Here is a 27,001-nt window from a genome sequence, read left to right as displayed (position 1 = left end):
CTTCGGTCCTTGCTTGGAAGTTGATATATATATGCTGGGGCTACTACGAAAAGTCTAAATAGTGTGCCTCCAATGAGGGTCGGGATCATGAGGATCCTTCATTACTTTATTTCTTTTTAGACATTTTTTTCTATTCTTTATTTATCTTTATTCCTTTTCTCATTTCTGTATTTCAGTCTGACCCCTTTATTCTCTATTCTTTGTTTTCTCTCTTCTTTAATTTTTTGGCCATCTACTTCTCTTTTTTTTATTCTTCTTTTTACACAGCTTTCTCTGTTCTCTATATTTTAGTCCTTCATTCTACATTTGTGTCCATTATTCTATATTCTGTAAATCAGTTATATACTAGTATTTCCGGAAATAAAACGCATTCAATCCGAGATTGACAATAATTTATAGAAGGGAAAATTTTTGGAAAATCTTTGTTCCTATTTATAGTAACAACATTGTTTTCTGTTCCATGCTCTGAGGTTCCATGCATCAGGTAAGAATCTTACAATATATGTTTGAACGAATAAAATTGTCAAGCAAACAAAGACAGTGCTATCAACCACGATCAATATAGAAATTCATTATTTAATTTAGGTGAAAGTAGATTATGAGATCACTCCTGACCTCCAATGATGCCGGCTATTTTCGGTTTATTATAAATTCATGATTTTATAGATATTAGAAGATCTGGCATGGGTGCCAATGAGACAACTCTCTCATTCATTCAAGTAACAATTCAAGTTGTAAAAGTAAACCATTATAAGTCAGACTTGGAACAGTATATCTATGTACAATATATTTGTTCCTGGTACAGGAAGAGGGTACAGGTGACAGCATTGAGGTCTATTTCAATCAATGACACAAGTTTAGACCGACAGTTATGGTGCTTAAGATCCCGGGTTCGGTTCTGACTTGGGGCCGCTGGAATTTCAGGACGAAGGGTGGTAGTGGTTTTCATCCTTCCACACACATCTCTGATACCGCGGATAGAGTTGAAACATGAATTGGTAATTGATAGCCTCAGACTGTTGAAAAGAATGTCAATCTGCAGATGTCTCTTTTGGGTGTCTGTTCAGCTAAGCAGCATGGTGGTTCTCTCGGAGTACTTCAGCTTTCTCCACCTTAATAGCAGACTAACTTGTGTCCTAACACTGACGTCAACTATCCCTTTGTGTCGGGTTGGGAATTGCCATAAGTGGTTCAGTTGCTGAATATAAGTTTGTAGTATAGAAAAGCTGTCTTGTTTCAAACTACATGTTGCACTTTTTCAAGAAAGACTGAGTCTGTAAGACTCTGTAAACATAACCAAATCAATTACACATTCACAATTTAAAAATGTATTAGAAGACCTTGAGCAATGGACCTAAAATATGTAAATACCAACTGTGTGGAAACTAGTCTAAAATTGATTAATTGCTGTAAAACAATTCATAAACTGCGTCTAAAAATATCTTATTTTAACAATCAAATAGCAGTGTATACAATATAATTAAAAAGGAAGTCATAAGTTCTTGTGGCAACTGCAAGATAGAAACACAGTTAGTGGCCTTTGAGTTAAATTGATGGTACATGTATTAAATTTAGATGCATAATATTGTACCTACATTTATAATTCAAATATTTTCAGATATAATCGAGAATTACTACTGCATTAGTAGAATACACTTACTGGTAAACATACTCATGTTAATATTTTGATTGATGCTAGTTTGCACTGCATTATGAAAATTGCCATGAAACTGCATGCAGTATTTGCCAGTGAGTGGACGTCAATCAACAAACAATCAATCAATCAATTAATCAATCGATAAATCAATCAATCAATCAAACAATTTGCAGTTAAATCAATTGGGTGTACATTGCATTAATGCATGTTTTAAATCGTCTTGGGTTTCTGAAACACCTTTTCATATTCTCTTGAAAACAGAAGAACAAAGATGAGTAAGACAGCACCAAGTGTACATTTAACTTCCAATGATGTCCTTCCTGTAATAGTTTTTGTTCCAATCCTTCCAGTAATAGTTTTTGTTCCAGTCCTTCCTGTAATAGTTTTTGTTCCAATGATGTCCTTCCAGTAATAGTTTTTGTTCCAATGATATCCTTCTAGTAATAGTTTTTGTTCCAATTTTCATCATCAGTAACTATTATCAGAAGTCCTTCACTAGGTCCCCGGTTATGGATTCTGGTATTATAAATAATGAGCAAGGTATCCTGTTTTCATTCTAGCATGACGTGTATTTGTTGTGTTATTTCCTCTCTGCTCTAGCTATCAAATTCTATGGTGTTTCAAATCTTTATAAGTTTTTTTTCATAACATGTAGAAAAAAATTTGAAAACAACACGTTTACCTACTAAAATCAGCAATATTAATTTACGATGTCATTAAAATGATCATTAATTTTTATGTTACTTGAAAATGTAAACGATTAAATGAAACTAGCACTTTTGTGAGATTGAAGCTAACTTCTGTATAACTATAACCATATACTGGAACGCTCAAACCCGAATATTTGAAAGTCCAGGATGTACATTGATAACGCTAGAAGCTATTAGACCAATGGGTAAACATTTCAAATGTTTGTTATTCTGCATCAATGATGCTTTGGTATGTTACAATCTAAATAACTCAGATCTATCTTAGCATGATCACGATCGATTAATCGATTTTAATTTTGTTTTATTTCAGGGCATTTGATATGGAAATGAATTCAAGTGATGATGCACTAGATATTGACATTGAAAATGATGAACGACCGCCTTCAGTGTTACAATCTCTTATTAAAGACCCAACTGATGATCCACCATTTTGTGACATTCCGCCTTTACCAAAATTATTTTTAGAGAAAAACCTAGCTGATTGGGTAAGGTCAATAGATTCACTGTGGAATGAACGTGAAGACAGAATTCGATTCTGCGTTTTGATGTATGCTTTTGCTAACGGTGGCTCATTTTCCATAGATATGGTTCCAAAATCGTTCAAGTGGAGAGATCTTCCGAAAGAATTGGAAGAAGAGGCATGGATACGATCATTTCAATACGTTGCCAAGACTATGGATTTGGAAAGAATGTTTCTGTACCATGATCAGATTAAAACAGCAGCTGACAAACTAACAGAAGTGGATAGTGAAGGCCGTGGACCTTTTTTCTCAAAACCATCAACTGAAGGGGGAAAATATGCTTTCTTAAACGAATTCATCTTAGATGCAGTCACCCATTCTTACTGTGGTAAAAGACAGTACCGTGCATTGGCTCTAGCAACACCTGTATTTCTGTACCGATATTGCCACACTCGTCCACAAATCATGAAAATTGATGACTATGGTGATCGAAAAGTATCTGTTTCTATTGGTGAGCATGACGAAGATTCAGTATATGAGATTTTTATTGACGAGATCTGTAAAGGCCACGTCTACAATACTCTAGCTAATAGAATGTGGACTGACGACACTTTCTGTAACAAATTCTTTAAGTATATAAGTCGATATGCGGATGAACTGGCAGAGGAGGACAAAGAAAGAAAAATGTTTACCGTTGTTGATTTAAAGTCCACAAAAAAAAGACCTAAATCTTTTCTTTATTGTCTTGTCACACACTCGCCCCCTAGACAAAATATGTTAGCTCCGGTGTTGACGTTCATGACAAAATACTGTACAAAAGATTTCATGGAATTGCAGTATATATTGATATTAGAATATTGTTGTAGAAAATCGCTTATTGAGATCTACCTGCTTTTCGCTCCTAGAGTAAAGATATTTCCGTTTTCGTTCATTAGATCAGCCATAATGGGTGGTGATTCAATACTCCTTGACAGAGTGTTATCGCACCAATCATGGACTCAGAAACAACTGGATAAGACCATGCAATGGGTGGCTGCGACCGGGAAGTTTGACGATTATCTCCGACTGAAGCAAGCTGGGGCTGTGCCAGATAGTATCACATTATATGAAAGTGTCATTGGAAAAAATGCATCCATTTTTGAAGATCTGCTTCGCGATGGTATAGACTGCGATGCGGACGTGTATCAAGGGCGAAAGGTTATACATGCAGCCGCTAAAACTGGAAGTACTGAAATCGTCGACTTGTTGATACAGAGAGGTGCAGATGTAGAATCAAAGTCACAAAGTGGAGAATTGCCTTTACACATAGCAATTGACAATTATCATGAAGATTTAGCGGAACATCTTCTGATGCGCGGAGCCGATGCCAATGAACGTGATCACAGAGGTGCTACAGCGTTAATAAGAGCATGTGCAATAGGATTGTATAGGCTTGTCGAACGTTTGATGTATGTTGGGTCCGACACTAGCGATACTGATGAACAAGGTTGTAATATATTACATAAAGCCTATCTTAGTGGAGAAATAGAAATTATAGAATTTGCCAAATCACATGGCTTTAAAATCGAATCCACCGACAAGAACAATAACTCTGTCCTGCATTTTTCTGCACTTAGTGGTAACTTGAAACAATTTGAAGGACTTCTGAACCAGATGCCAGAAAAGATATCAGCATGCAACTCTTTCATGTGGAATCCGGCTAGCTGTGCTGCAGTATGTGGTGGATGGGATGTCTTTAATTTCCTCAAAAGGAATGGAGCAGACGTTCAACAAATAGCTAAAGATGGAAGTAGCATTTTAGACTTGGCTACCAGAGGAAAACAGCTACGACAGCTGAATAAAGTTGGTTATATAGATGAATTTCAAGAGACAATACGATTGGGTTCCATAGAAGATTATAACAATATAATTCAAAGTTTAATTGATTGAATCAATATATAATAAATGGATAGCTACGCGAAATGTTATCAGAAAAATCATATACTTTAACAATTATAACCCAAACCTAACTGAAAGGGCATTTATATAAATATGAAACTGCCTCCTATGCATTTTGTTTTATGAAATTATTGAAAACGCTTGGCATTAACCATAATAAATTGTGAGACTTGGGTTGATAATTCCTGATTTTGTTGTACCCTATAAGCCTTAAACACATTGTATCAAATCGAAAATTTGTTTTCACAAGGATTATTCTGATTTGAATCGTTTTAGTTGTGAGAAATATGTACAATTAACCGTTACTTGTGAAATTTCATTGGCTACAAATTCTCCGAGATCGGACTAGCGGTTACTTTTGTCTATATGATTATAGCTGTGCTTGTGCTTACTGTTTGTCTGATGACTCTAGACATTTTTCAACTAATTTTTACCGTTTTTACTTTCGTATGTTGAGCGGTTGTGTTGTTCTCATTGTTAAAGACCATACTATACAGTAACTTTAAGTACATCAAAGTAACCTGAACTCTTAAGGAATCAAGGATAAAAGACTCATAGTTAATCATAGAAATCTTCAAATTTTCAAAACATCGACCAAGTTTGAATTTTGGTGGCATTACTTTTTTTACCAAATGTTATGAAACTTAAATAAACAATGCTTATTACCACAAACCACAGATCAAGTTTGAATTTTGGTTGCGTCATTTTAGCCCTCCTAGAGTTATGCCCTTTACAAATGGAACTGAAAATGCTGATGTTTCGTTTCCGTTTTCTAACTAAAGTTTGCACTGACCAAATTTTATGAAACTTTACAAAATGTGTATATTATCAGATTATTACATGGCATTTTTCATATCGCATGTATTATCAGCCCTAGGTTCAATATCAGCCCAAGAGCCGCATGGCTCGAGGGCTGATATTGACCGAGGGCTGATAATACATGCGATATGAAAAATGACATGTTATGATCTTTTTATCATATGCTTCAACAGTAGAGAAAAATAACAGATTCATATATTGATCCTTCTACGTGGTTCCCGAAAAGAAGTTTGAAAGAGTAAAAAGTTCACGGACGTCGGACCCAAAATTTGATAGATTCAATATGAAATCTTTCCATCATATACCTCAACAGAGAAAAAAAAACAGATTTTAATATAAACGAATCGACAAAAAAATAGTTCAACAATATACATAATGAACATTGTTTGGAAAAGTCAAATTTTTTAAAGTAACTTTCTAAATTATGTTTCAGAAAAACTTAAAAAATGCATTTATTTAATATTTTTTTTTTTAAATAAAATTTAATTATTTTACACAATATACTTTCCAGTATTCAAATAATTGTTTTGTACACTACTTTGTAATGTTTTTCATTGAAAACGTAGCATTGAGGTGTATTTTCCGGAATTTGCCGAGTATCACCGGAATGCCATGTGATAACGTTACGGAAAGGCATGTGATAACAATCGAAGCATGTGATAAACTTTTCATATCAGCCCGCTAAGCACCAATTCGAAAAATATGGAAAATACTTTAATTTAATGCTATTATCATACGGTAAAAATCATATGTTATTTAGCCTAAGTATATGATAATATCAGATTATTACATGGCATTTTTCATATCGCATGTATTATCAGCCCTAGGTTCAATATCAGCCCAAGAGCCGCATGGCTCGAGGGCTGATATTGACCGAGGGCTGATAATACATGCGATATGAAAAATGACATGTTATGATCTTTTTATCATATGCTTCAACAATGGAGAAAAATAACAGATTCATATATTGATCCTTTTACGTGGTTCCCAAATAGAAGTTCAATGATTGAAAAGTTTACGGACGTCGGACCCAAATTTAGTACATTCGATTTCAAATCTTTCTACCATATGCCTCAACAGAGGAGAAAACATTGTTAATATGGACGACTCGACAAACCAAAAAAAAAACCAAAAAAAAACAACAATATATATAATTAACACTGTTTGGAAAAGTCAACCTTTTCAAAGTAACTTTCTAAATTATGTTTGAAACTTATAAAGAATATATTTATTTAATAATTTGTTTGTTTTTTTATTTGTTTTTGTTATTATTTTACACAAATTACTTTTCAGTATCTAAATAATTGTTTTGTACACTATTTCGTATAAATGTTTTTCACTGAAAACGTAGCATTGAGGTGTATTTTCCGGAATTTGCCGAGTATCACCGGAATGCCATGTGATAACGTTACGGAAAGGCATGTGATAACAATCGAAACATGTGATAAACTTTTCATATCAGCCCGCTAAGCACCAATTCGAAAAATATGGAATTTACATTAATTTAATGCTATTATCATTCATATGTTATTTAGTCTAAGTATATGATAACAATGAATATAGGTAAAGTCACTCTTATCGTTCTCGAGTTTTGTCCCTTTATAACGTTGTATGCAATCAGGGACATCAAATGTGTCCGAAGGACACACTCCCCATTTAATTTTCTTTCTTTCCAATATTGGCACTTGACAAGCTGAATGCATCGTAACATACGGATTTCAGTATGGGTTTGATCAATATCGACGAATCGAATAGTTCAGGAATTTAAAAAAAATCAAATACTTTTGATTTACACCATGTGATGATGTTCACCAAACGTCAAATGCCATAATGGAGAAAGCTTCAAAGGGTGTACCTAATCTGACCAGTACTTATGCATGTGGTTAGAAATATAAATTTCAGACGGGCGGAGAGATGGACGTCAAAAATTGAACTGATGTAAATAGTAAACTGCAAAAACAAAAACCATGCCTATATAGTTATCCGAGATATGTTCTTCAGATTCTTTCCCTTTAAACTTTTCTTTACAAGTTTATTCAAATTGTATGACACTTCGCTTTCTTGAGCTTTTTGTTTGTGTTATGATTTACTTTTAAGTAAACATTCTGCTATCATAATATATGTCTATTTGTCTATTTTATTTACAAATTAACTAACTGTGTGTAACTAGTAGTCTACAAAACAAAGTTGTCGGAAAAGGCGAAAAATAAGAATACAAAAAAAAAATGTTTGTTCCTGGTGATCTCTCTTGAAGAAGTTGACCAAATAATATTAAAATTCCTAGAAGATGTGTTATAACCACCAAAATGAACTGAGTTGTTGAATCCACGATAAAATTGCTATGCCTCGACTTTTCAACTTCGTGTTAGAATAAAATGCTTCGCTGAGCACAGCCTGATACGATCGCAGAGGTTGAACCCTGAACAGTTGGGGCAAATTTGGACACAATATAAATTATTCAAGCTTGCTACCGTCTGAATTTGGATTGTGATTCAATTTTTGACATAATTCAGTTTTCTGATACAAAATAAATGTGGTCAAACATTTTTTCAAATCTATTGCGCTATACTGTGCAATTGAAGATTGCTTCCGTTGAAACTTTTCAGAACTTCGAAAATTTTGAAAAAAAATATGAATCCCTTTTAAAAATTGGGACCCCCCCCCACACACACACACACCCACACTTTTTGAAACGCCTTTGGAGCAATAACCCCAAAATTCAATCCCAGCCTTGCGTTTGTAGTATGGCACCTTGTAGTACAATTTCAGAGAGAACCATACACTTACTTAAACAAGTTATTTTCTGGAAACTAGAAAAATGCTGGTTTTTGCCCTTAATTCCTACATGCTTGGGGCAATTAACCCCAAACTCAATCCCAACCTTCGCTTTTGTTATATGGAACCTTGTGGTACAATGCCAGAGAGATCCATACACTTGCACACAAGTTATTGTGTGGAAATTAGAAAAATGCTTGTTTTTGGCCCCTTCTTTACCAAACTGTTGGCCCCATAACCCCTAAAATGAATCCAAACTTTCTACGTGTGGTATCAAACATTGTGGTACAATTTCAGAGCTATCAAAATATTTATACACAAGTTATTATCCTGAAACTTGAAAAATGCTCGTCAGTTTGGGACCCCAATTCCTAAACGGTTTGGACATCATCCCCAACTTTCCTTTTGTGGTATTGAACCTTCTTTAAAAATTTCATGGAAAACCATTCACTTCAATTAAAGTTATTGTCCAGAAATCAACGGATCTTCGGACGACGACGACATGATACTATTTTACGATCCCAAAAGCATTCGTATAAAAAAACTAATGATAAACCGAAGAAGACGAATTTGTAATCAATACAGTTGCTCTATTTTACACATCTATAATTGACCAATATATAGTTGTAAATAGTTTTCGTTTGTTATTACGAAAACTTAATATAAACGTTCATGGTCACTGAACCATGATAAGGAGGCTAATGTGAATGAACCCTGCCAGACAGCAATGTCTCGCCTGTTATTCATATCATTGATTTCATGTTGAATGTCAGGAAAAGGAAAGTTTTTATACAAGCATCATATAAATTGAACTGTTTCAATGTTCTATGAAAATGAGGTCTGAGGAACCATGCCAGACAGACATGCACACCTAACAATCATTCCATAAATACATTCATCAAAAAGGCCCATCAAATAATGACTAGTCTTACCGCTTCTAGTAGTAATTGACAAACAGATCAAACTTCCCACTAACCAATGAACCACGAAAACGAGGTCACTGTCATATAATAAAACCTAGCCAGACAAACATGTAACATGAAAATCGTTAAACATTGTGGCCCTTTTTTAAGTATTCGAGCGAATCTCTAAATCTAAACACTGACCAAAGAACCCGGAAAATTAGTTCCAAGTCATATGAACCCTGCCAGCCAGACATTTTACAAGCATTCCATACACCAACTATAAGTTAACCTTTCGCTCAAGTATCTGATAAACGCCAAAATGTCAAAACCTTATCATTGACCAATGAACCATGAAAATGAGGTCAGGGTCATATAAACTATGCCATACAAGACCATAGAAACCGAGGAATCGTTCCATATATCAAATATAATTCACCTAGCTATTGTTTAAAATATCCGAGAAATAAAATATTTTCCAAATATAGTTCAATGAACCATGGAAATGAAGCCAGGGTCAGATTTCAACTGACAGATGGACATGAACACCTACATAAAATTTTAGTAGATCTATTGCTCATAGTAACTGAGATAGGGACTTGACCACGAAAACAACCTTGTTTACCAATATATATACACGAAATGATGTCAAGGTCAAGTGAAAACTGTCTGACAGTCATGAGGACCTGACAAGGTATGATCATACCAAATATAGTAATCATATTACTTGGGTATTCACAAGGGAGAAGCTAACATGACAAAAACTTTTAACCTCCTTCCTTAAGTAGTTATGTGAACCTTTAAAATTAGGTCAATGAAAAAGGACATGACAGATTAAAACTTCAGAATATAAGGCATCTGTATACAAAGCATCCAGGTCATCTACCTTCGGAAACATTCAGCTTAAAAGTTACTATGTAATGCCGCTTCAGTCGTCGAATCAATATCCCGATCTACCTTTTGTCTTGTTTTCTGCAACAGAAGTCACAGGCGAGACAAAAACCCCAAAGACGAAAGTGCAGATGAACCTCAATAGATCGACATATAAACCGTTCACAATAATTTCCATATTGAATAAGAATATCTAAGTAACTTGCCCCATATTTGTCCAGTCAACCATGACACATGGTAAGATTGCAACAAATGTAGTTGAATCTATTATTCATAGCTAATAAATAAAATCACTTGCTTAATACTGAAGTAGACATGCTGAAATTTCTTACCTACATACAGATTGCAATCAATTTCTTGGTTGTTGCTATAAATCATTTCAAGGGTTCAAGCGAAATATTTAAGACTTTTAGGCATCTTTGAGGATGACATAGAGTATCAGATCCAATCTAATCAAACTAAAGGTTCTGGTCTACAATATGCTGTAACCCAGCTCTTCTATCGTTTGAAATAAAAGCTTCCTTATTTTCTAGATTGTAACTTTAATGAAAGCTACTCATTTCCAGCTACAAGTTAACTTGCTCGAGGAACACGACCAGTACCTCATGTGCTTCACCTTCCTGAGCCCCATGTTTTCGGTGGGGGTTTGTATTGCTCATGCTTTAGTTTTTTATGTGATATTTTGTAATGGTTGATTGTCTGTTTGTCACTATTTTTTTTTTTACCATGGTATAATTTTTATTAGACTTATCTGAATGACCGCTTGGTATCTCATGTTTTCAAGCAACAACTTTTTGTAGGGGTTCATCAGGGCGAACTACAAACATATCCATGCTAACAACTTGTAACCAAAATAACTTGCATTTTCTCTCCATCAGCCAACTTTTCAGAGCCTTCTATCTGTATAGTTGAATGGTTCTCATACTAATTATTTTATTGACATATTTGCCACTGTACTGAAGTTCCAGCAATCATTCAATCAATCTTTTCATAACTGTTCAATGAACAGAAATATGGTTATCACAAGGTTTTCTTTAAACAGGCAGTAAAACCAGAGCTAAAGTGAGGTGTAAAATGTTTACTAGTACCTGTGAAACAGTCCAATCCATATACTCTAAACATTGACCAATGAACCTTGACAATGAGGTAAAGGTCATATTCAGTTAATAATTAACCCTGCCAGACTGATATGTACATCTTAAAATCTATATACCAACTATAGGTAACCTTTTTCATATAATATCTTAACTGCCAAAAAAAATGAAAACTTATCATTTGAAAAATGCACCATGCAAATGAGGTCAAAATTATGAGAACCCTGCCATACATGAACACCCTACAAAGTTTAATACATATCAAATTTAATAAACCTATTTTTTTATCTGAGAAATAGACCACAACCATAATAACTAATCATTATCCACTGAACAATGAAAATGCGGTGAAGGTCATTTGACACCTGCCAATTTGACATATAAATTTTATAATCATTACATACATCAAATATAGTCAATGATAGTAGACCTATTGCTTATAGTATCTACCTTGATAACTGGTAAAATAAAGGAGGTTTAGGTCAAGTGACAACTATCCGACAAGCATGAGGACCTTGCAAGTCCAGCATCTTCAATTTCATATCATAGAGATGTGGCGAAAATCTTTGTACGACAATATTTCACTTAGACAGGTCAATTTTTGTTATTGTGAGATAAAATTACATCCTGTCTAAAGACAACAAGCCAATCAAAAACTTTTAGTCATAGTAAAAATGACAGGAACCTTAAATGTATATGTTTTTACTCTTAATATAGTAATTAAACAAGGTAAGTCCTAAAACAGAAATATTTGACCTTGTAAAAATTTTATGTTGAAACTGTTTATCCTGCTGTTGAAGAACAAAGTTTTACATGACAACATGATAAGTTTCAAGTAAGATGACAATGACATATTATCATACATGATTTAAAAGCACTATCAAACGATGGGAAATATACAAAATGATTCTCTTATACATACATACAATGATACAATGTGTATATTACACACTTTTTCATGATTACAAACAGAATTCACCACATACATGTATATAATATACAATGTAACCTATGTAATTCACAAACTGCAAGTTTAATTAGGCAATTTTACACCATTTTGAAATCAAATAACATGTGCTTCAGGTTTCGCAAAAAATATATTACAACAAAATTATTCTCCACATGGATTGTGGAACTCAATAAACAAAAAGATGAAACAACCTAGCAACACAAAAATAAAAGCCTCCTTTTTCTAAATATTTTCCCCCAATTTAAACTTTTGAGCTGTTATTGCATGTGAGTCAAGAGGCACTTTTAACAAATTCCAACCAATTACCATATAAAACTCTATATACATTTCAAAAGATTTCTTCAAGAAAATATATCCACCCGCTAATCACTTACTATTAAGTGCCTTCTGAAATGCTTATATAATTATTTCTAGACCAGTCCTTATTCAGATTTGTTGAAATCTGAAGCACAAGATATTTCATTTGTCTTCATAAATAAAGTATTTTGATGACTTGTTCTAGACAGTAAAAGAATTACAAGAAAAAAAATCAAAGTGCAGTTGTATTATTTTCTACAATCTTTTTATGAAATAAATTGAGATCTATATTTCAATACTGTAAATTAAGAATTTAATGCATGCCTTTAATATTGTAAATTGTAAAAAAACAAAAAACCCTATAAAGCAAGTTCAATAAAATGTTTCCTGTATATGTCTAAAAACTAACAGGAGAAATTAAATGGGAATGTCTATTTAAAGTCAATTTCAAGCATTCACATTTATTTACAGACCCCCTCCCTTTTAAATTGATAAAAACATTGCACAGATTTCTGATTTTACAAAACATTATACCACATACATAAATTTAAATCCTATTATCAGAAACAAATGTGCAACAAAATGCATTTGACACTCTATGTTCTTTACATCTGTTATTTATAGCAATATTTTGTTTTGTTAACATGTTTGTAATAGAAGAATTTTTATTTGTATTTTCCAGGCAAATTAAAAATTTGAGTTGGAGTTACCTTCCTTTGTTCGTGATTGTACATTTGTAGTTGAATCTATTTTTTAACATAAATTTAACAGATAAGAAAAAACTAACCTTTTCTTTCACATCCAATTATTGTCAAATGGACCAGAATCGAATTTTCAAAATTAAGTGGGCTAATGCATGCACATTTTTATAGGAAGTTTTTTGATTAAAAATAATATTTTAGAGAATAGAAAAACTTTCTACATACAAGAAAAACAAGAAATTTTATTTATAAACATATCTTACACACCACTAACATGAATTACATACCATCTCTCAACAATTTACTAACAAATTACAAATCAGAAAGATGGAAAGCATTCTGTTGGACCTCCTAGACTTTATGATCTCTGATGATTAAAAAATAACAAAAAAATAAAAATTAAATGTAGGTAGAAGTATAAAACACCAGAACAAACAAAAATTATTTGACTTAATCAAAATTCAAAAAAGAATCTTTTGCTTTGCTTTGCTTTTCTTTTTTACTTTCCTTTGTAAGTCTGATTTAATGACATTAGTATATTCATAATTGAGCAAAATACATGGTTCCTTTTAATATTCCAAAGAAAATGTGGTGTTGGGTGCTTTTCATCTTTCCAAGTGTATTTAGTTAACAAGCAACAAAATATAACAATAACATTAATACCTATTGAAAGGTCGTCTGAAGGGACGATAATTATCATGATATGGCCTCTTTGGAGGAGGACCACCATAGGGGTCTCTAAAATCAGGAAAATTAGGCTCCCTTCCATACGGACGTTCAAACCTAGGAGGAAATCGTGGATGAAAGAAAGGTTCATGATGAGGAGGAGGTGGCCGAGGATGTCTGTGAAATGGCGGCCTAAAGTCTTGAGGAGGAGGATGATACGGCACTTCCTCATACTGTTCAGCTTCTTCAGGCTGCTGTTCATATTCATTAGCCTCCCCATCATATGCTTCCTCAATAACCTCTTCCATTCCTTCCTCTGGATCATACTCCTCCTCCTGATCAGTATAACCACTAATTGCATTTAATGAATCATTGTTTACTTCCTCTTCTGCGCCATTTTCATTCTCATTTAAGTGATTATGATCTGGTTCATCAAAGTCTACGGGAGTTATAGTTGTTAAATTAGGTCTTGATCTATTTGTAGCAAACATCTTGGGTTTATTGTTATTTTGTACCTCATCAATGACTGGCGGTGAAACAAGGTTTGGTCCTCCCGCTGTCTTTCGCTTTAGTTTCTCTAAAAATTCTCTGTGGTCATCAGCCACTTGACCACCTGAGTCAGAACCTGGCTTCATAAATTTATTTCGACCTTCAATTGGACTTGGAGGTTCTGAAGGAGGCTCTGGATTAATTGCCATATTGTCATTTTCTACCAAAGAAATTTCCCTCAAACTAGAAGCCCGGTTTCTTAAAATGCTTTTCGGTTGAACTGGAGGAGACACCATCTGAGGTGGTGGCGACTGTAGATTTGTGTTATGCCGTTGATGTTGAAATTCTCCCCACACTTCATGTCCATCATGTGGTTGCAATGGTGGCCTCACAGGGCCCTGAGAATTTGGGGGAGGTGGTCTCCAAGGAGGGGGTGACAACATGTGGTCTCCAGCTCCCATTCGCACTGGCGGTTGTCCAGCAAAAGAAGGAAATGGGGGTCTTTGTAGTGGGGCAAGAGTAGGAGGTCTCCAGGGTTCAGGAGGTCCGCCAGGGTTGGAATTAACCGGATTTCCATATGGGGTTGACACTGGACCATAAGGATGCTGCAACTGGGGTCGAGGGTTTGCAGTTGACAATATAGGAGGTGATGAAGGGACATGACTTTGAGATGATATTGGGATCTGGGAGTTGACCATAGGAGGTTGGGAGCGACTCAATGGAGGAGGTTGTGACATAGGAGGTTGAACCATCTGTGGGAACATCGGAGGTGGTAAAATTGGTGGAATAGCTCCTGGCGGCGGCTGTTGTGTTGTATTCTGAGCTTTCCATTCTGCCCATGACCCTGCAGATTGTTCTGACATGATTGGTTGATTGTTCATAGTTGTAGTATCTTCCTTTTTATGTTGAAATTGTGTCTTGACAGTGTTCGTTAATAATGACAAACTTGCCAGGAAATTTGACCCACTTGCTGTTGTTTTGGCTGTATTTGCCAAGATCTGTGTGAGAAAGTCAATAGGATTTTGATGTTGTTTAGCTGGCGGAGGAGAGTCCTGTTTTTCATCCATTACAGGAGTAGAACTGCCTTCATCTTTCACAGGCGTCCCTTCTCCTTCTTCTTTCGACTGTTTAGATAAAACCTTTATAGCACTAGCTTTTGGAGGAGGATTATAGACGGGAATTTCTACTCCATTAGTAGATTTTCTCGGATCATGTCCGTTGTAAGTGGATCCCTGGCTTGGAGCTACACTATGCTGTGATGTCATCATTGAAGATATATTCTGTAAAGTATCTGTATCGGCTGTAAAGATAAAAATATTTGAATACTAGGTGCTTGAATTACATGTAATAAATTCAATTTAGCACATGCTTCTGTAAGGATTCCAAAAGTTTCTTTGAAAGTGATATGTTTGAAAATATTAAGCCAGCACAGCTTAAAATATACAACCAACAAAGGCTTGGACCTACAGAGAATGTTATGTTTACCAGTGTCATGTCATGGATGTGCATCTTTCTATTCAATGTAAAATGTATTCCTTAATAAGCCAATATTAACAATGTCCTTTTTTTTTGTACAGTAAAAATGTAAATGAAATTCTAAGTTCATGAAAATGCCTCATATAGTTGGTCAACATATTTTTAAAGTGTTTTTTCTTGGATTTAATTGAAGGGGAAAGCAATTATATCTTCAATTTTTAGAAATAGAAATTTAAGTAGTCCAAAGGTCTGGAATATAATTTTTTTCAATATATACATTACTACTCAAATGAGTATACAACATACCAGTAAATGGTTGTGTGAATTGTGGCTGTGTTGGTAGGTATGGATCAGCTGCAGGATCATAACTCTCGTCAGCATCTTCTAATACAACAGAGGCAGTTTCTGTTATTGTCTTAGCTGTAGAAAAACAAAAAGAAACATCACAAACAACTCTTCTACACTTTATTCACATTTAAAATTAATTCATAACTTTAATATGAACGGAACTTTTATAACAGTTATTAGTATACTTCTCTAAATAGAAATTGTATTGCAAATGTGCAATGCTTCAAAGGGGAACAACTGTTTACCAAAAGTGCATAAGGACTTATACTTGGTAATTGTAAAATTGGCACAAAATGTAACTAACTGAAATATTGAACTTTTCTACTTTAAATTCTGTGACACCCAACAAACACTGCAAATCCTGTATAAAATTTTAGGTGGGATGTAATTAATAAAACTTACGTATAATGCTGTTAGATGCTTCATCGTCCAGATCCATATCTACTGATTCAATATTATCAAGGGTATCCTCAGGCGGTGTATTCCCTGGGGAGGGAGCGTCTCTAGATGGTGAAGGTACAGGACTTGGCAAGGACTTGACTAAATCTTCTAATCTCTTTCTTAAATTGTTTATTCTTGTTCCAAAATTTTTGTATGCCTGTAATGTAAAATATATTTAGTTGTAGAATCTTGTTTTGATCAGGATGTTACATATATTACATGTTCCTCTTCTACGTAATAACCTTGATAAGAAGAATAAAATTACTACAGGTTATCATGATTACAGTGACGAGTACCAGTATGCTATATTAAGGTTGTTCAATTAAAACATGAATAGTTCTAAGGGCCTTTGAAATTACCTATAGATGAAAATTTAAATATTCCCTTTCAATATATTTTTACTGAACAAAAAGTATCTGAAACCTATCCTTTGACAAGATTTCACAGTGCCTTCCCTGTTTGGGAACGAATGTTTAATAGAACAGCCCTTAATAATGAATTTTCAGCAATATATGCCTTGCCACTATGCATTAACTTTCTTGGAAATAATTTCTTTTAATATATTTTTATGGGATATAAGTTTCATAAAAATCTGTTAAGAATAAGGATGCAATTTTCCATAGAATTAATGTTTCCAAGTGGGCATAACTCTATACAAAATAATTGATCGCCTCTGTAATCAATTTCATCCAAGACATTGCTGAATAATATGAAATGATATAAGTTTTATCAAAGCTGGCAAAAACTGTACTAGTGAGAGAGCTAACAAGACTGGACGGACAGATGCTTGGTTTTTCTATTTCCCTCTTCAAGGTATTCCCTGGGGACTATAAACACTCAGTAACTGCACTCTTGGTCTGCATCTTCAATTATTAGAATATTGGATAAGTCAATAAAACTTAAAAGGGCACTAAAAAGTGTTTCCATGGACAGAACATTTATCAGAATACAACAAAGGTGGTTTTTCAACAGACAAAACTTACATTAACAAGTGAAACTGTGAGTTTCTAACTGCGAGCAGAAGCTCGCTGATAATACACCCATCCAAACATTTCAGTAAACAATAAATTGTTGGGTGATGAGTCTCAAAACTCATCACACAGTATAGCTGACTTATATAAACCCTGAAATCAAAATTTCAGAAATCCTAATGGTGTAGTTCCTGAGAAAGATGCCACGAAAATATTCATTGGATGGACTTACTGGTGGATGGAAGTACAGACAGACTGAGGTAAAACAGTATATCCCCCATTTTTAAAGCTGGGGTATAATAAATATCCTCAAGTTACTTACATTAGCGATGGAAGTACAGACAGACTGAGGTAAAACAGTATATCCCACTTTTTTAAAGCTGGGGTATAATAAATATCCTCAAGTTACTTACATTAGCGATGGAAGTACAGACAGACTGAGGTAAAACAGTATATCCCACTTTTTTAAGTGGGGGTATAATAAATATCCTCAAGTTACTTACATTAGCCACAATTTTAGCTTCTTTATACTGCTCTTCATAAAACAATTGACTAGTTTCTAACATCTCTATAAGTGCTGCTTTCTCTAGGAGGTCTTTATTGGCACTGGAGACATAGTCTTCTAACTTGTTGCATGATTCTTCAAACTGCTTAGAAAACTGGTTACCATGAGCCTTGTCTATAAGTAATTTAAAGTTAGAATTATTTTCAGATGACTAAATATCTGACAAATAAACAAATGTATACTATTTCCATTCTTTCTTATACATTTTTCTTTCCAAGGGGAAAGAGATAACCAAAGACATTTCAATAGTGTAATGTGTATGATCAGAATCTTGATGGGTTATCTGTATACAGCTCTGCTGTAGAACAGTTACATTCAAAACATTTCCAATATTTATATTAAAGTATTTATTGACTTTTTAGATAAATGCACAGCCTAACTAAGGCCACACCAATTTGATTTATAGTTCTTTGGAAAAAATATGGGGCAGGCGAGCGAAATTTTTTTTATTGTAAAAAATTCTTGAAAATGAGTTTTGTCGAGGCAGGTGCTATACAAGTGGAGCGAGTGGTATAATTTTTTTTTAAATTGTGCAATTTAGAAATTTGTGTACATGTTAAAACTGGGTAACTTCAAAGAAAAAGAAGGAGAAACGTGCTCTTATGCATATAATTTGACGTATTTGTGCCTGTAGTACAGACTTTACCATACCCAACTTTCTGGTTTACTTTGGTTTAGTATAATTTTGATTATTTTCATCAAATAAGCTTTAACTGTGTGAATTTTTATCTAAATTCACACATATGTATATAATAAGGAGGAAAAGCGGATAAAGTTTAACTAGAGGACTTATGTTAGTTTAATAGGTAAGTATATTGTAGGGAATACAATTAAAATATGTGCATATATTCCAAAAAATGCCCTAAAAAATATTAAAAATCTTTGATACAGTTGTTTTCATATATAGAAGTGATTGTTTATTGGCTGCTTGGCATCTAGTTGGAACTATTTATCTATAAAAGGATCAACATAATGAGTGAGGTGAATATTTCAACACCAACTTATATTGCTATGTATGTTGATCTCAGTCCCTTAAAATACATTATCTCCTTAAACAACATTCACATGCATTATTCTGATTTGGCAAAATACATTTTCCTTTTGTCCCTGAAACCTAAATGTATCTCAAACTGGAAGTGATTGCACCAATAATACATGCATTATTATTATTTGCAGGCCACCACCACTTTGGTCTCGAATATTGGAACTCTTAAATTGTCCATTACATAAGAGTTCGGAGTGCATGTCAATAGACTAACAAGGGGATATATGGGTTTTTATCAATTTGAAAATAAGACTTTTATGCCATTTTTTTTTTAAATCTGTGAATTTAATATCAATTTCATCCAAGACAGATAGCTCTATCTATGTCTGTTGTAGTCCGAGATTACTCCGACGTCCAACGACTGTTTTGCCTGACAAGCTGGGGCCGTTGGACAGCACCATATCATGTCTGGCTAAACAGCCGTGGTTGTACGTCAGATTAGTCTCGGAATATGTCTGTTGAAACAATGATCGGGAATAACAATAGTTTCTAACGAGTACTGTCGTGATTGTGGTCGTCTAACGAAAGACTTTTTTTATTTTGTCTTCTAAAACAAGTCTTAATGGGTAAAACAAAATCAATTTCAAATAACTGTGTGTTGAATAACTACTTGTCCTATGCAATGATCTGACACAACTTCATGTTGGCATCCCGATTTTTGACCTTTTATTAACAAATCGATTTATTTTGATCTTTTGATTTTGATTTGACTGGAGCGATATATGCACAAGAAAAACGTCTACGAGAAAAAAAATGTCAAGGATAAACTAATTATGGAGCGGCATGTAGCCCAAAAATTAGCGGAAGCGGTAATTATTTTTTTTTTATTGAAAAGTCAATTTCTCCAAAACAGGAGCGGGAAAATCCAAAGAACTATTAATCAAATTGGTGTGGCCTAATGTATGAGTGATGAAAAAAAAATTTTTTTTTAGAGTGTTTTCGGTGTTTTGATATTTTCGAAATATTCAAAAACCATCCACCAATTGTTGTCTTGTCCGGTTATAGGATTTTAGAAAAAAATAGATAAACATGCTGGAGAAACCAATTATCTCCCTAACTTACAATACATTATTTTTTTTTCTTAATAGGTAAATTTTAGATTTATAAAAATCAAAATTATTCTTAACTCTCTTTCATCCAAAAAATAATCTTTTTTTTTAACATTTTCTATGCTGCTTGAGTATATTGTGTTCTCTAATTTCATGTTGCATATTTGTAAAACATGTCAATGTTCAAAAGGATATACAGGAAGTTTATACAAGACAAATCTAATCAATATGTGGTTTATCAAACTTAAAGGGGTACTAGCTACGAGATATATAAAAAATCTAAAGTATGATTTGTTTTTGTTCAATCAATAATGAAAGTAAAATAGTGAAATAATAATCACTTTTACCAGCCAAAATGGTTCAATTTTGTCAAATTAAGCTAAATAACATTGATAATGAATTATTCACTTGCAAGTGAATAATTCAGCCTCATTAATTTCGTATTCATGTGAACTTCAATTCAACCCCTTAAATAGAGATGGACAATGCATGCATTGTATGTGTACTTGTTATTCAAAGGAAAAGAATGTCAACATTGAAAGTGAAACAAAGATAAAATGTTTGATGACTGATTCGATCCACAATTTTTTTTCTTATACAGGTAAAAATGATGAGAAACATATATCATTAATCTATAAAATAAAATTAAAACAGATCTATAAAAATCCAATTGCACGAGCTGGCTTAATCTATTTATATCTATATTTATGTTTACATCACTTTTAAGGTCATCTGAGGTCAACTCGATAGTTAATTAGATGGTGTCTGAACTAAAATACACACAAAACAAAACTACATATTATCAACCCTATGCTCTGTAAATTGTTTACTTTAGACTTTTGATAGTTTGGATAAATGTTTAACATTGTTATAAATAAAATATAAGAATTTGAGTCCAATCGGGACCATGATTTTGACAGCTAGTGCCCCTTTAAAGAAATAATTTTAGCCACCTTGCTGAGTGTTATATAATAAGTTCCATCAATGGCAGAAATTACAGTTGTCAGTCTAAATCATCACCTTTTAATTGTTTGATTGCTTCTGTACTTGAGGCATCCAGTTTCATGTTAGACAATTGTTTTCTTTTCAGTTCTACCTCAGCTTCAAATCTCTTGTAGTTGTTAATCTTATCTATTAGACTCTGGGGCTGTAATAAGTCAACAATTATGAAATTAATATCTTTATTCATGACAACAGAAGCTAGCATAATGTGTTAAATAACATGATTTATTTTTTAAAAATTGTCATATTACCGGAAGTTAAACTAGTTCTATATCTTAAAGCACAGCAATTAAAAAAAGGCAAGTACAATTTTTTTTTTGTCTTTCATTTTTTGAGTAAATGGGGTGCAATTTCAGAACAATAGATCCACAAAATACTTATGAATAAATTGCAACCCTAATATGGCATGTATTTTGTAGTATAAGTCCACATCACATGTGTAATTCAATGTGTCAAAAACTTTAAACAGGAGGGACGGCAAGTTTCTGTATTGAAATTGTCATGAATACATTTTCAGGTAAATAAATTGTGCATCATTCTTTTCAGATTATTTGGAGACCATTTTTTCTGTTAAGGTTAAACAGTTCTTTCTTCATCATTGTTGTTTTTTTAGTACTCACCTTAAATTCTGCTATAAGCTGTGGATCTATATTGACTGGGTATGTAGCAACAGGTTTAGGAACAGCTACCGGCTGTTGGGTTGCTGTTACTGTGGGAGTACTAGAAGAACTATGATTAGCCACAGGTGTAGGAGTACTGTGTGTAGAACTTTCTTTTGATTCTGAATTGAAATGAGAATATCCATCAATTTTGCAATTCTCACATAATTTTAAACTTTGAAACATAAAATTTTAGACTTTTTTAAAAATCTTCTTAATGCTAAGTTTATTCAAAAGATCCCAAAAATATTTTCTTTAAGGGAATTTAGTGTCTATGGCAGATCTTTTATTATCTCTGTAAAATTTGTTTACTTCTTGTTTAAATAAAGGTTAACTTTGAGCTTGACACATTGTTGAGACAAGTATCTTTTAATATAAGACTGTACGTTCACATGTCTCTTGTTGATTTTTTGTGTCTTTGGGTTACTGAAAAAAAAACATTTTTATATGACATGATCGGTTTCATAAAAACTAAATAACACATTTAAATAGTGACAGCATCATTTTTGTGAGCATCATTTCCTGAAATTACAATAACATCAAATTTAAGTTCATAATTACAACAATTACAATAATAAATGCACACACATTTGTTTTTTTTTTTAATTAACAGTATCTCATTGATGTTTCCCCCAACATCTTCCATTCCTGTAAGTCAATGTATGTGTGAAGTATTGACTACTAAGATTCTTTAACTGTCAGAATTTATACAGTACAATTCAGCAGATTTCTGTTTAAAACAAGTTTTATACAATACAAACCATAAAGTTCTGTAATCTCTGCTAAAAAGTCTTTAGGAAAAATATGTCTTTCTCTCCATATCTTCAATATCCTTGTTACATTTTTAGCAATTGATTCCTCTCTATAAAACATGACAGTGAATATGAATTGGTTACATAATTTTTTTTAATTTTTTTTTAAAAATGTAGTAAAAAAAAATTTTTTAATTTCAAATTTTATATAGAACTTTTGGGCATGCTTCAAGGTGTCTTTAAGTAATTGAAAGAGTTACCCATTTCTTTCAAAATCAGCAATCTTTCAAGCAAACAATTTTTATTTTCTATTGATCATGTTGATAATTTACAAATTTTTAAATGCATAAATGTGATTGCACAAATTGAAACAAGCTCACTAAATACAGCAAATCAATTTACTATAAACCATAAAATATACATAGCTAAAACCCAAATAGAGAAAGATCTTTCCCTAATTTGTCTACCTAGTCAAAGGCAATGCATGATAATCAGCTTAAGGCATGACATTTAGTTTCCAATTTTTCTGGAATATTCCTCTAGATCATATTAATCCAACTGATTAATCTCCTTCCCATGATGTGTCAAAGAATTCCTACAGTGTTACAAAACGGATATAACAAGTGGAGAAGGATCTCCTAAAACCTCCTGGTATACTGGCAGTCACCCCTGCTTTTAGTAGTTTTGTTTTAATAGTTTTCTGCATAGTGTATTGTGGACTGACCTTTCTCCATTTGTTATAGGCCAAGGTGTCGTGTGTTATTCTTACAGTGCTTATCCAGTGACCTTTGGGGTATCACATTTGCAAAGACCAAACCAGTTTACCAAATTGCAGTCAGATTTCTACTCCAACTAACTGATCAACTAGTAAAATATTTTAGCAGATTGCTCAAGTGAAATGTTGTTAGTTTGAAGTGAGTGCTGCAAAATAAAAAAGTTATACCTACCATCCAGATCCAGTCAGTTGTTACCTTTGTCAATCATTTCTAACACAAATAATATCTTACTATAGTATGAGTCACTGAATAAAATGGTCTAATTTTAACATGGAAACTTCTATCATAAATAAATATTATAAATGAATAGTTCAAAACATTGTTTTGTAGGTGTATATTCTATAGCTTTGTCTTCTAAGATGAAGTTATTGTGCAATTGTGATTCGAATAACATTTTCTATGCAAATTACTGATCTGCTGTCATTAAAGGGAAATAATTTATATTGAGTTCAAATGTACACATAAAATTTAATCAATGATACGAGGCTTATGATTTTGCCTACAAAAGATTCATAAAAAAAATGAAATGCAAAATTAGTATGAAATTGAAGGGCATGTAAAACACAAATTAGAAAGGTTTTGCAAAATACTGCTTATAAGATATCTTGTACTCCTTGGTAGACAATCCTTTATACTTTGAACAATTCAACATTTTGCAAAACAGCTGTTAATCGTCTTTCATCATTAAATAAGTTTCATTGTTCGTTTTAGAACAGAGGATAAAAGTTAAATAATAACAGAAATAATGTTACAACAAATTAAATGGGGAAATTTGATATTTGTCAGACAGAACAAAATTTTGCTGATTATTTGTAATGTAAATTATTTCCCTTTATTGCCAGCAGATCAGTAATTTGTATACAAAATGTTATTCGAATCACAATTGCACAATAACTTCATCTTATAAGACAAAGCTATAGAATATACACCTACAAAACAATGTTTTGAACTATTCATTTATAATATTTATTTATGATAGAAGTTTCCATGTTAAAATTAGACCATTTTATTCAGTGACTCATACTATAGTAAGATATTATTTGTGTTAGAAATGATTGACAAAGGTAACATCTGACTGGATCTGGATGGTAAGTATAACTTTTTATTTTACAGCACTCACTTCATACTAACAACATTTCACTTGAGCAATCTGCTAAAATATTTTACCAGTTGATCAGTTAGTTGGAGTAGAAATCTGACTGCAATTTGGTAAACTGTTTTGGTCTTTGCTGATGTGATACCCCAAAGGTCACTGGATAAGCACAGTAATAGTTTCTTTTTTTCTGTTTCTTCTGTAAATCATTTTGTGATTGACATTTTCCAAATAGTTGAAAGTGTTTAAATCTTTTTTAATAGTTGGTATACAGGAGATTTGATGTTTATCATTGTTAGCGTTGTAGACATGTACATGTACAGCATTAATATTTTTACCACCATCTTTAGAAGGGAGTTAACTCATCTTTCATTTACAGAAAATACAGTAGTCTGTTATTCAGTAAGATCTGCTATAAATTTATCTAACTTTCAGAAAACTTCACAAGGTCATATAGATAAGTAATGAAGCAACCTATTGTAATTTAGATAAACAGCTCGTTATTTACATCCACTTCATTTGAACTTTGGTGCATAGTTGTTGGCAGTCATTCAACATTTTCTTATTAACATCTTTGTAAAGGCATGAAAAAGGAACTTAAAATTAATTTATCCCCCCTTGAATACAACTTACTTGACTAGCACAATAGCATCTCTCAAAACATCCTTATAAACCTCAATGTATATTGAAGCCTTCTTGCGTTTTCCATTCTGGACAATGTCATTACAAAGATTAAATAATGCCAGTTTCTGCTTTGTTTTGGCTGAAAAAATAATAAATTTGATGGTTCATTTTCATATATATATAACTTTGTATAATACAGACTTAAGAGTAGACATTGTTGACCTTAAGCTTTGGTATGTTCAACTGTAAAATCTTTAAAAACATTTGTTTGTTGAATATGTATAGTTCCTGTACATGTCTTATTTAATACGGAGACTATATATATATATATAGCTATGAAAGTAGGAAGGTCTCATGTCAAACTGAAAAAAAACTGAAGACAATAGTAAGTGTGATGTCTAAAAATGATTTCATTTTTGTATGCTTCAAGTGCATACCTTTATACTCATTTTGATACTTTACAGAAATAACACACAGATTTTTTTTTTTAACAAAACTTACTTCTGGATACTATCTTAAATGTCTTATGATCATAAACAAGCTTCTGTCAAAGTTTGGTAGAAATCCAGGATAGGTTAAGAAAGTTATTAAAATTTCCAAAAACTTTAACCACAGAGTGAATATTTGTGAACACCGCCGACGACGCCAGAATGTAGGCAGTGGCGGATCCAGAACTTTTCCTAAGGGGGGGGGGGGAGGGGTGGCCCCGCTCCAGTCATGCTTCAGTGATTCCCTATATAATTAACCAAATTTTTCCCACGAAAGGGGGCCCGGGCCCCCCCTCCCCCTGGATCCACCTATGGTAGGATTTGCTATGTCTTGCTTTTTCGACAAAAGTCGAAGGCCGGACAAAAAATTGTTTATTTAATTTAAAAGTTTATGGGGGCATGCTCCAGCCCACCCCCTAGAAAAGGTTGAGCCTAGCCATGTACTACTACAGTGAAGACATCATGGATAGGAAACCTATAGCTATAAAAAGCTAGTTAAAATTAAGAATTTCAAATAAAAAACATACGGATATACTTCTGTTAGACTGTGTGGCCCTGTTTGGAGGAATTATAATTTCCAATCAAACCCTCAAGCGAAATACATGTATACATGTATGAATCAAAATAAGTTGATTACTTTTCTGATGTTGTAATTATTGATCATTTTAAACCAGTTTATTGCCCCGTACCTTTCTTGACAACCTTCAACCACATCTCCACGATATGTTTTGCATCTGTTTTGTGGTGAATAGCCCATAATGAGAGACTCTGTATGCTGTCTTGTGTATTTGAAACACCCTGTAGTTTACGCTCAATATTTTCAACGTTCACGGACGCCATGTTGGCCTAAAATTTGCAAAGTGTCTCTACAACCTAGATTTTCTGCTTCAAATGAAGCTGTGGCAATTTCAGACGACAATAAGGTTATTTTTTGCTTGTTTTTTTAGATGCATTAAGTAAACAAATGTTAAAACAGGTCATATTTTGCAGGAAATATAGGCGACCACATTTCAATGTTTGGCAGCCATTTTGGGACCTCACGTTGTCTCGGGTTTTTATTTTTTTTAATTTGATGTTGAATTATATTTTAAATCTAAGTGGGTATATTGATTTTTTTACATAAATATAAACAAATCTGTAAAAAGGATAAATATATACGGTAAAAATAAAAATAATTTTGTCAGTTTAATGAAAACACGCGAAACATTCCGAAAAGTACGGCGGTTGTTGCTTCATCTATACCGGATTACACGTGGATACTTACTCAGTAGCCCGTTTATGTAAGATCCGCGGCAAATATATAATTTGATAAACTTTAAAAAATTAAGTTAGTTAATTATCA

The 27,001-nt window shown here is 33.1% G+C and overlaps 2 protein-coding genes across 2 annotated transcripts; one reads left to right on the top strand and one right to left on the bottom strand.

Annotated features, from left to right (window-relative positions):
* Window positions 1-476: 476 nt before the first annotated feature.
* LOC143071346 (uncharacterized) lies at window positions 477-4,948 on the top strand. The gene is made up of 2 exons (XM_076245595.1): window positions 477-484; window positions 2,678-4,948. The coding sequence occupies exon 2, from the start codon at window positions 2,688-2,690 to the stop codon at window positions 4,755-4,757; it is 2,070 nt and encodes a 689-aa protein (XP_076101710.1). The 5' UTR covers window positions 477-484; window positions 2,678-2,687; the 3' UTR covers window positions 4,758-4,948.
* Window positions 4,949-11,933: 6,985 nt separating this feature from the next.
* On the bottom strand, window positions 11,934-26,712 carry LOC143071345 (uncharacterized). The gene is made up of 9 exons (XM_076245594.1): window positions 26,349-26,712; window positions 25,181-25,310; window positions 22,688-22,788; window positions 21,888-22,048; window positions 21,286-21,412; window positions 18,110-18,285; window positions 16,597-16,792; window positions 16,153-16,266; window positions 11,934-15,670 (listed from the first exon to the last, which is right to left on the bottom strand). Exons 1-9 carry the CDS (start codon window positions 26,497-26,499, stop codon window positions 13,872-13,874), a joined length of 2,955 nt encoding a protein of 984 aa, XP_076101709.1. The 5' UTR covers window positions 26,500-26,712; the 3' UTR covers window positions 11,934-13,871.
* Between the last annotated feature and the right edge of the window lie 289 nt (window positions 26,713-27,001).

The sequence above is a fragment of the Mytilus galloprovincialis genome, chromosome 4, assembly GCF_965363235.1.
Source record: "Mytilus galloprovincialis chromosome 4, xbMytGall1.hap1.1, whole genome shotgun sequence".
Classification (NCBI taxonomy): Eukaryota; Metazoa; Mollusca; class Bivalvia; order Mytilida; family Mytilidae; genus Mytilus; species Mytilus galloprovincialis.
The sequence above is the reverse complement of the archived record's forward strand: the minus strand, read 5'-3'. Positions and strand labels throughout refer to the sequence as shown.

What these genes read in the sequence shown, in the direction of transcription:
- LOC143071346 (XM_076245595.1), top strand. Translation starts at nt 2,688, where the DNA reads ATGGAAATGAATTCAAGTGATGATGCACTAGATATTGACATTGAAAAT.
- LOC143071345 (XM_076245594.1), bottom strand. Translation starts at nt 26,499, where the DNA reads ATGGCGTCCGTGAACGTTGAAAATATTGAGCGTAAACTACAGGGTGTT. An exon ending in AGAGATTACAGAACTTTATG is followed by an intron (nt 22,049 to 22,687) that starts GTTTGTATTGTA and finishes ATTTCAATTCAG; the next exon opens with AATCAAAAGAAAGTTCTACA. An exon ending in AAGCTAAAATTGTGGCTAAT is followed by an intron (nt 16,793 to 18,109) that starts GTAAGTAACTTG and finishes TTTACATTACAG; the next exon opens with GCATACAAAAATTTTGGAAC.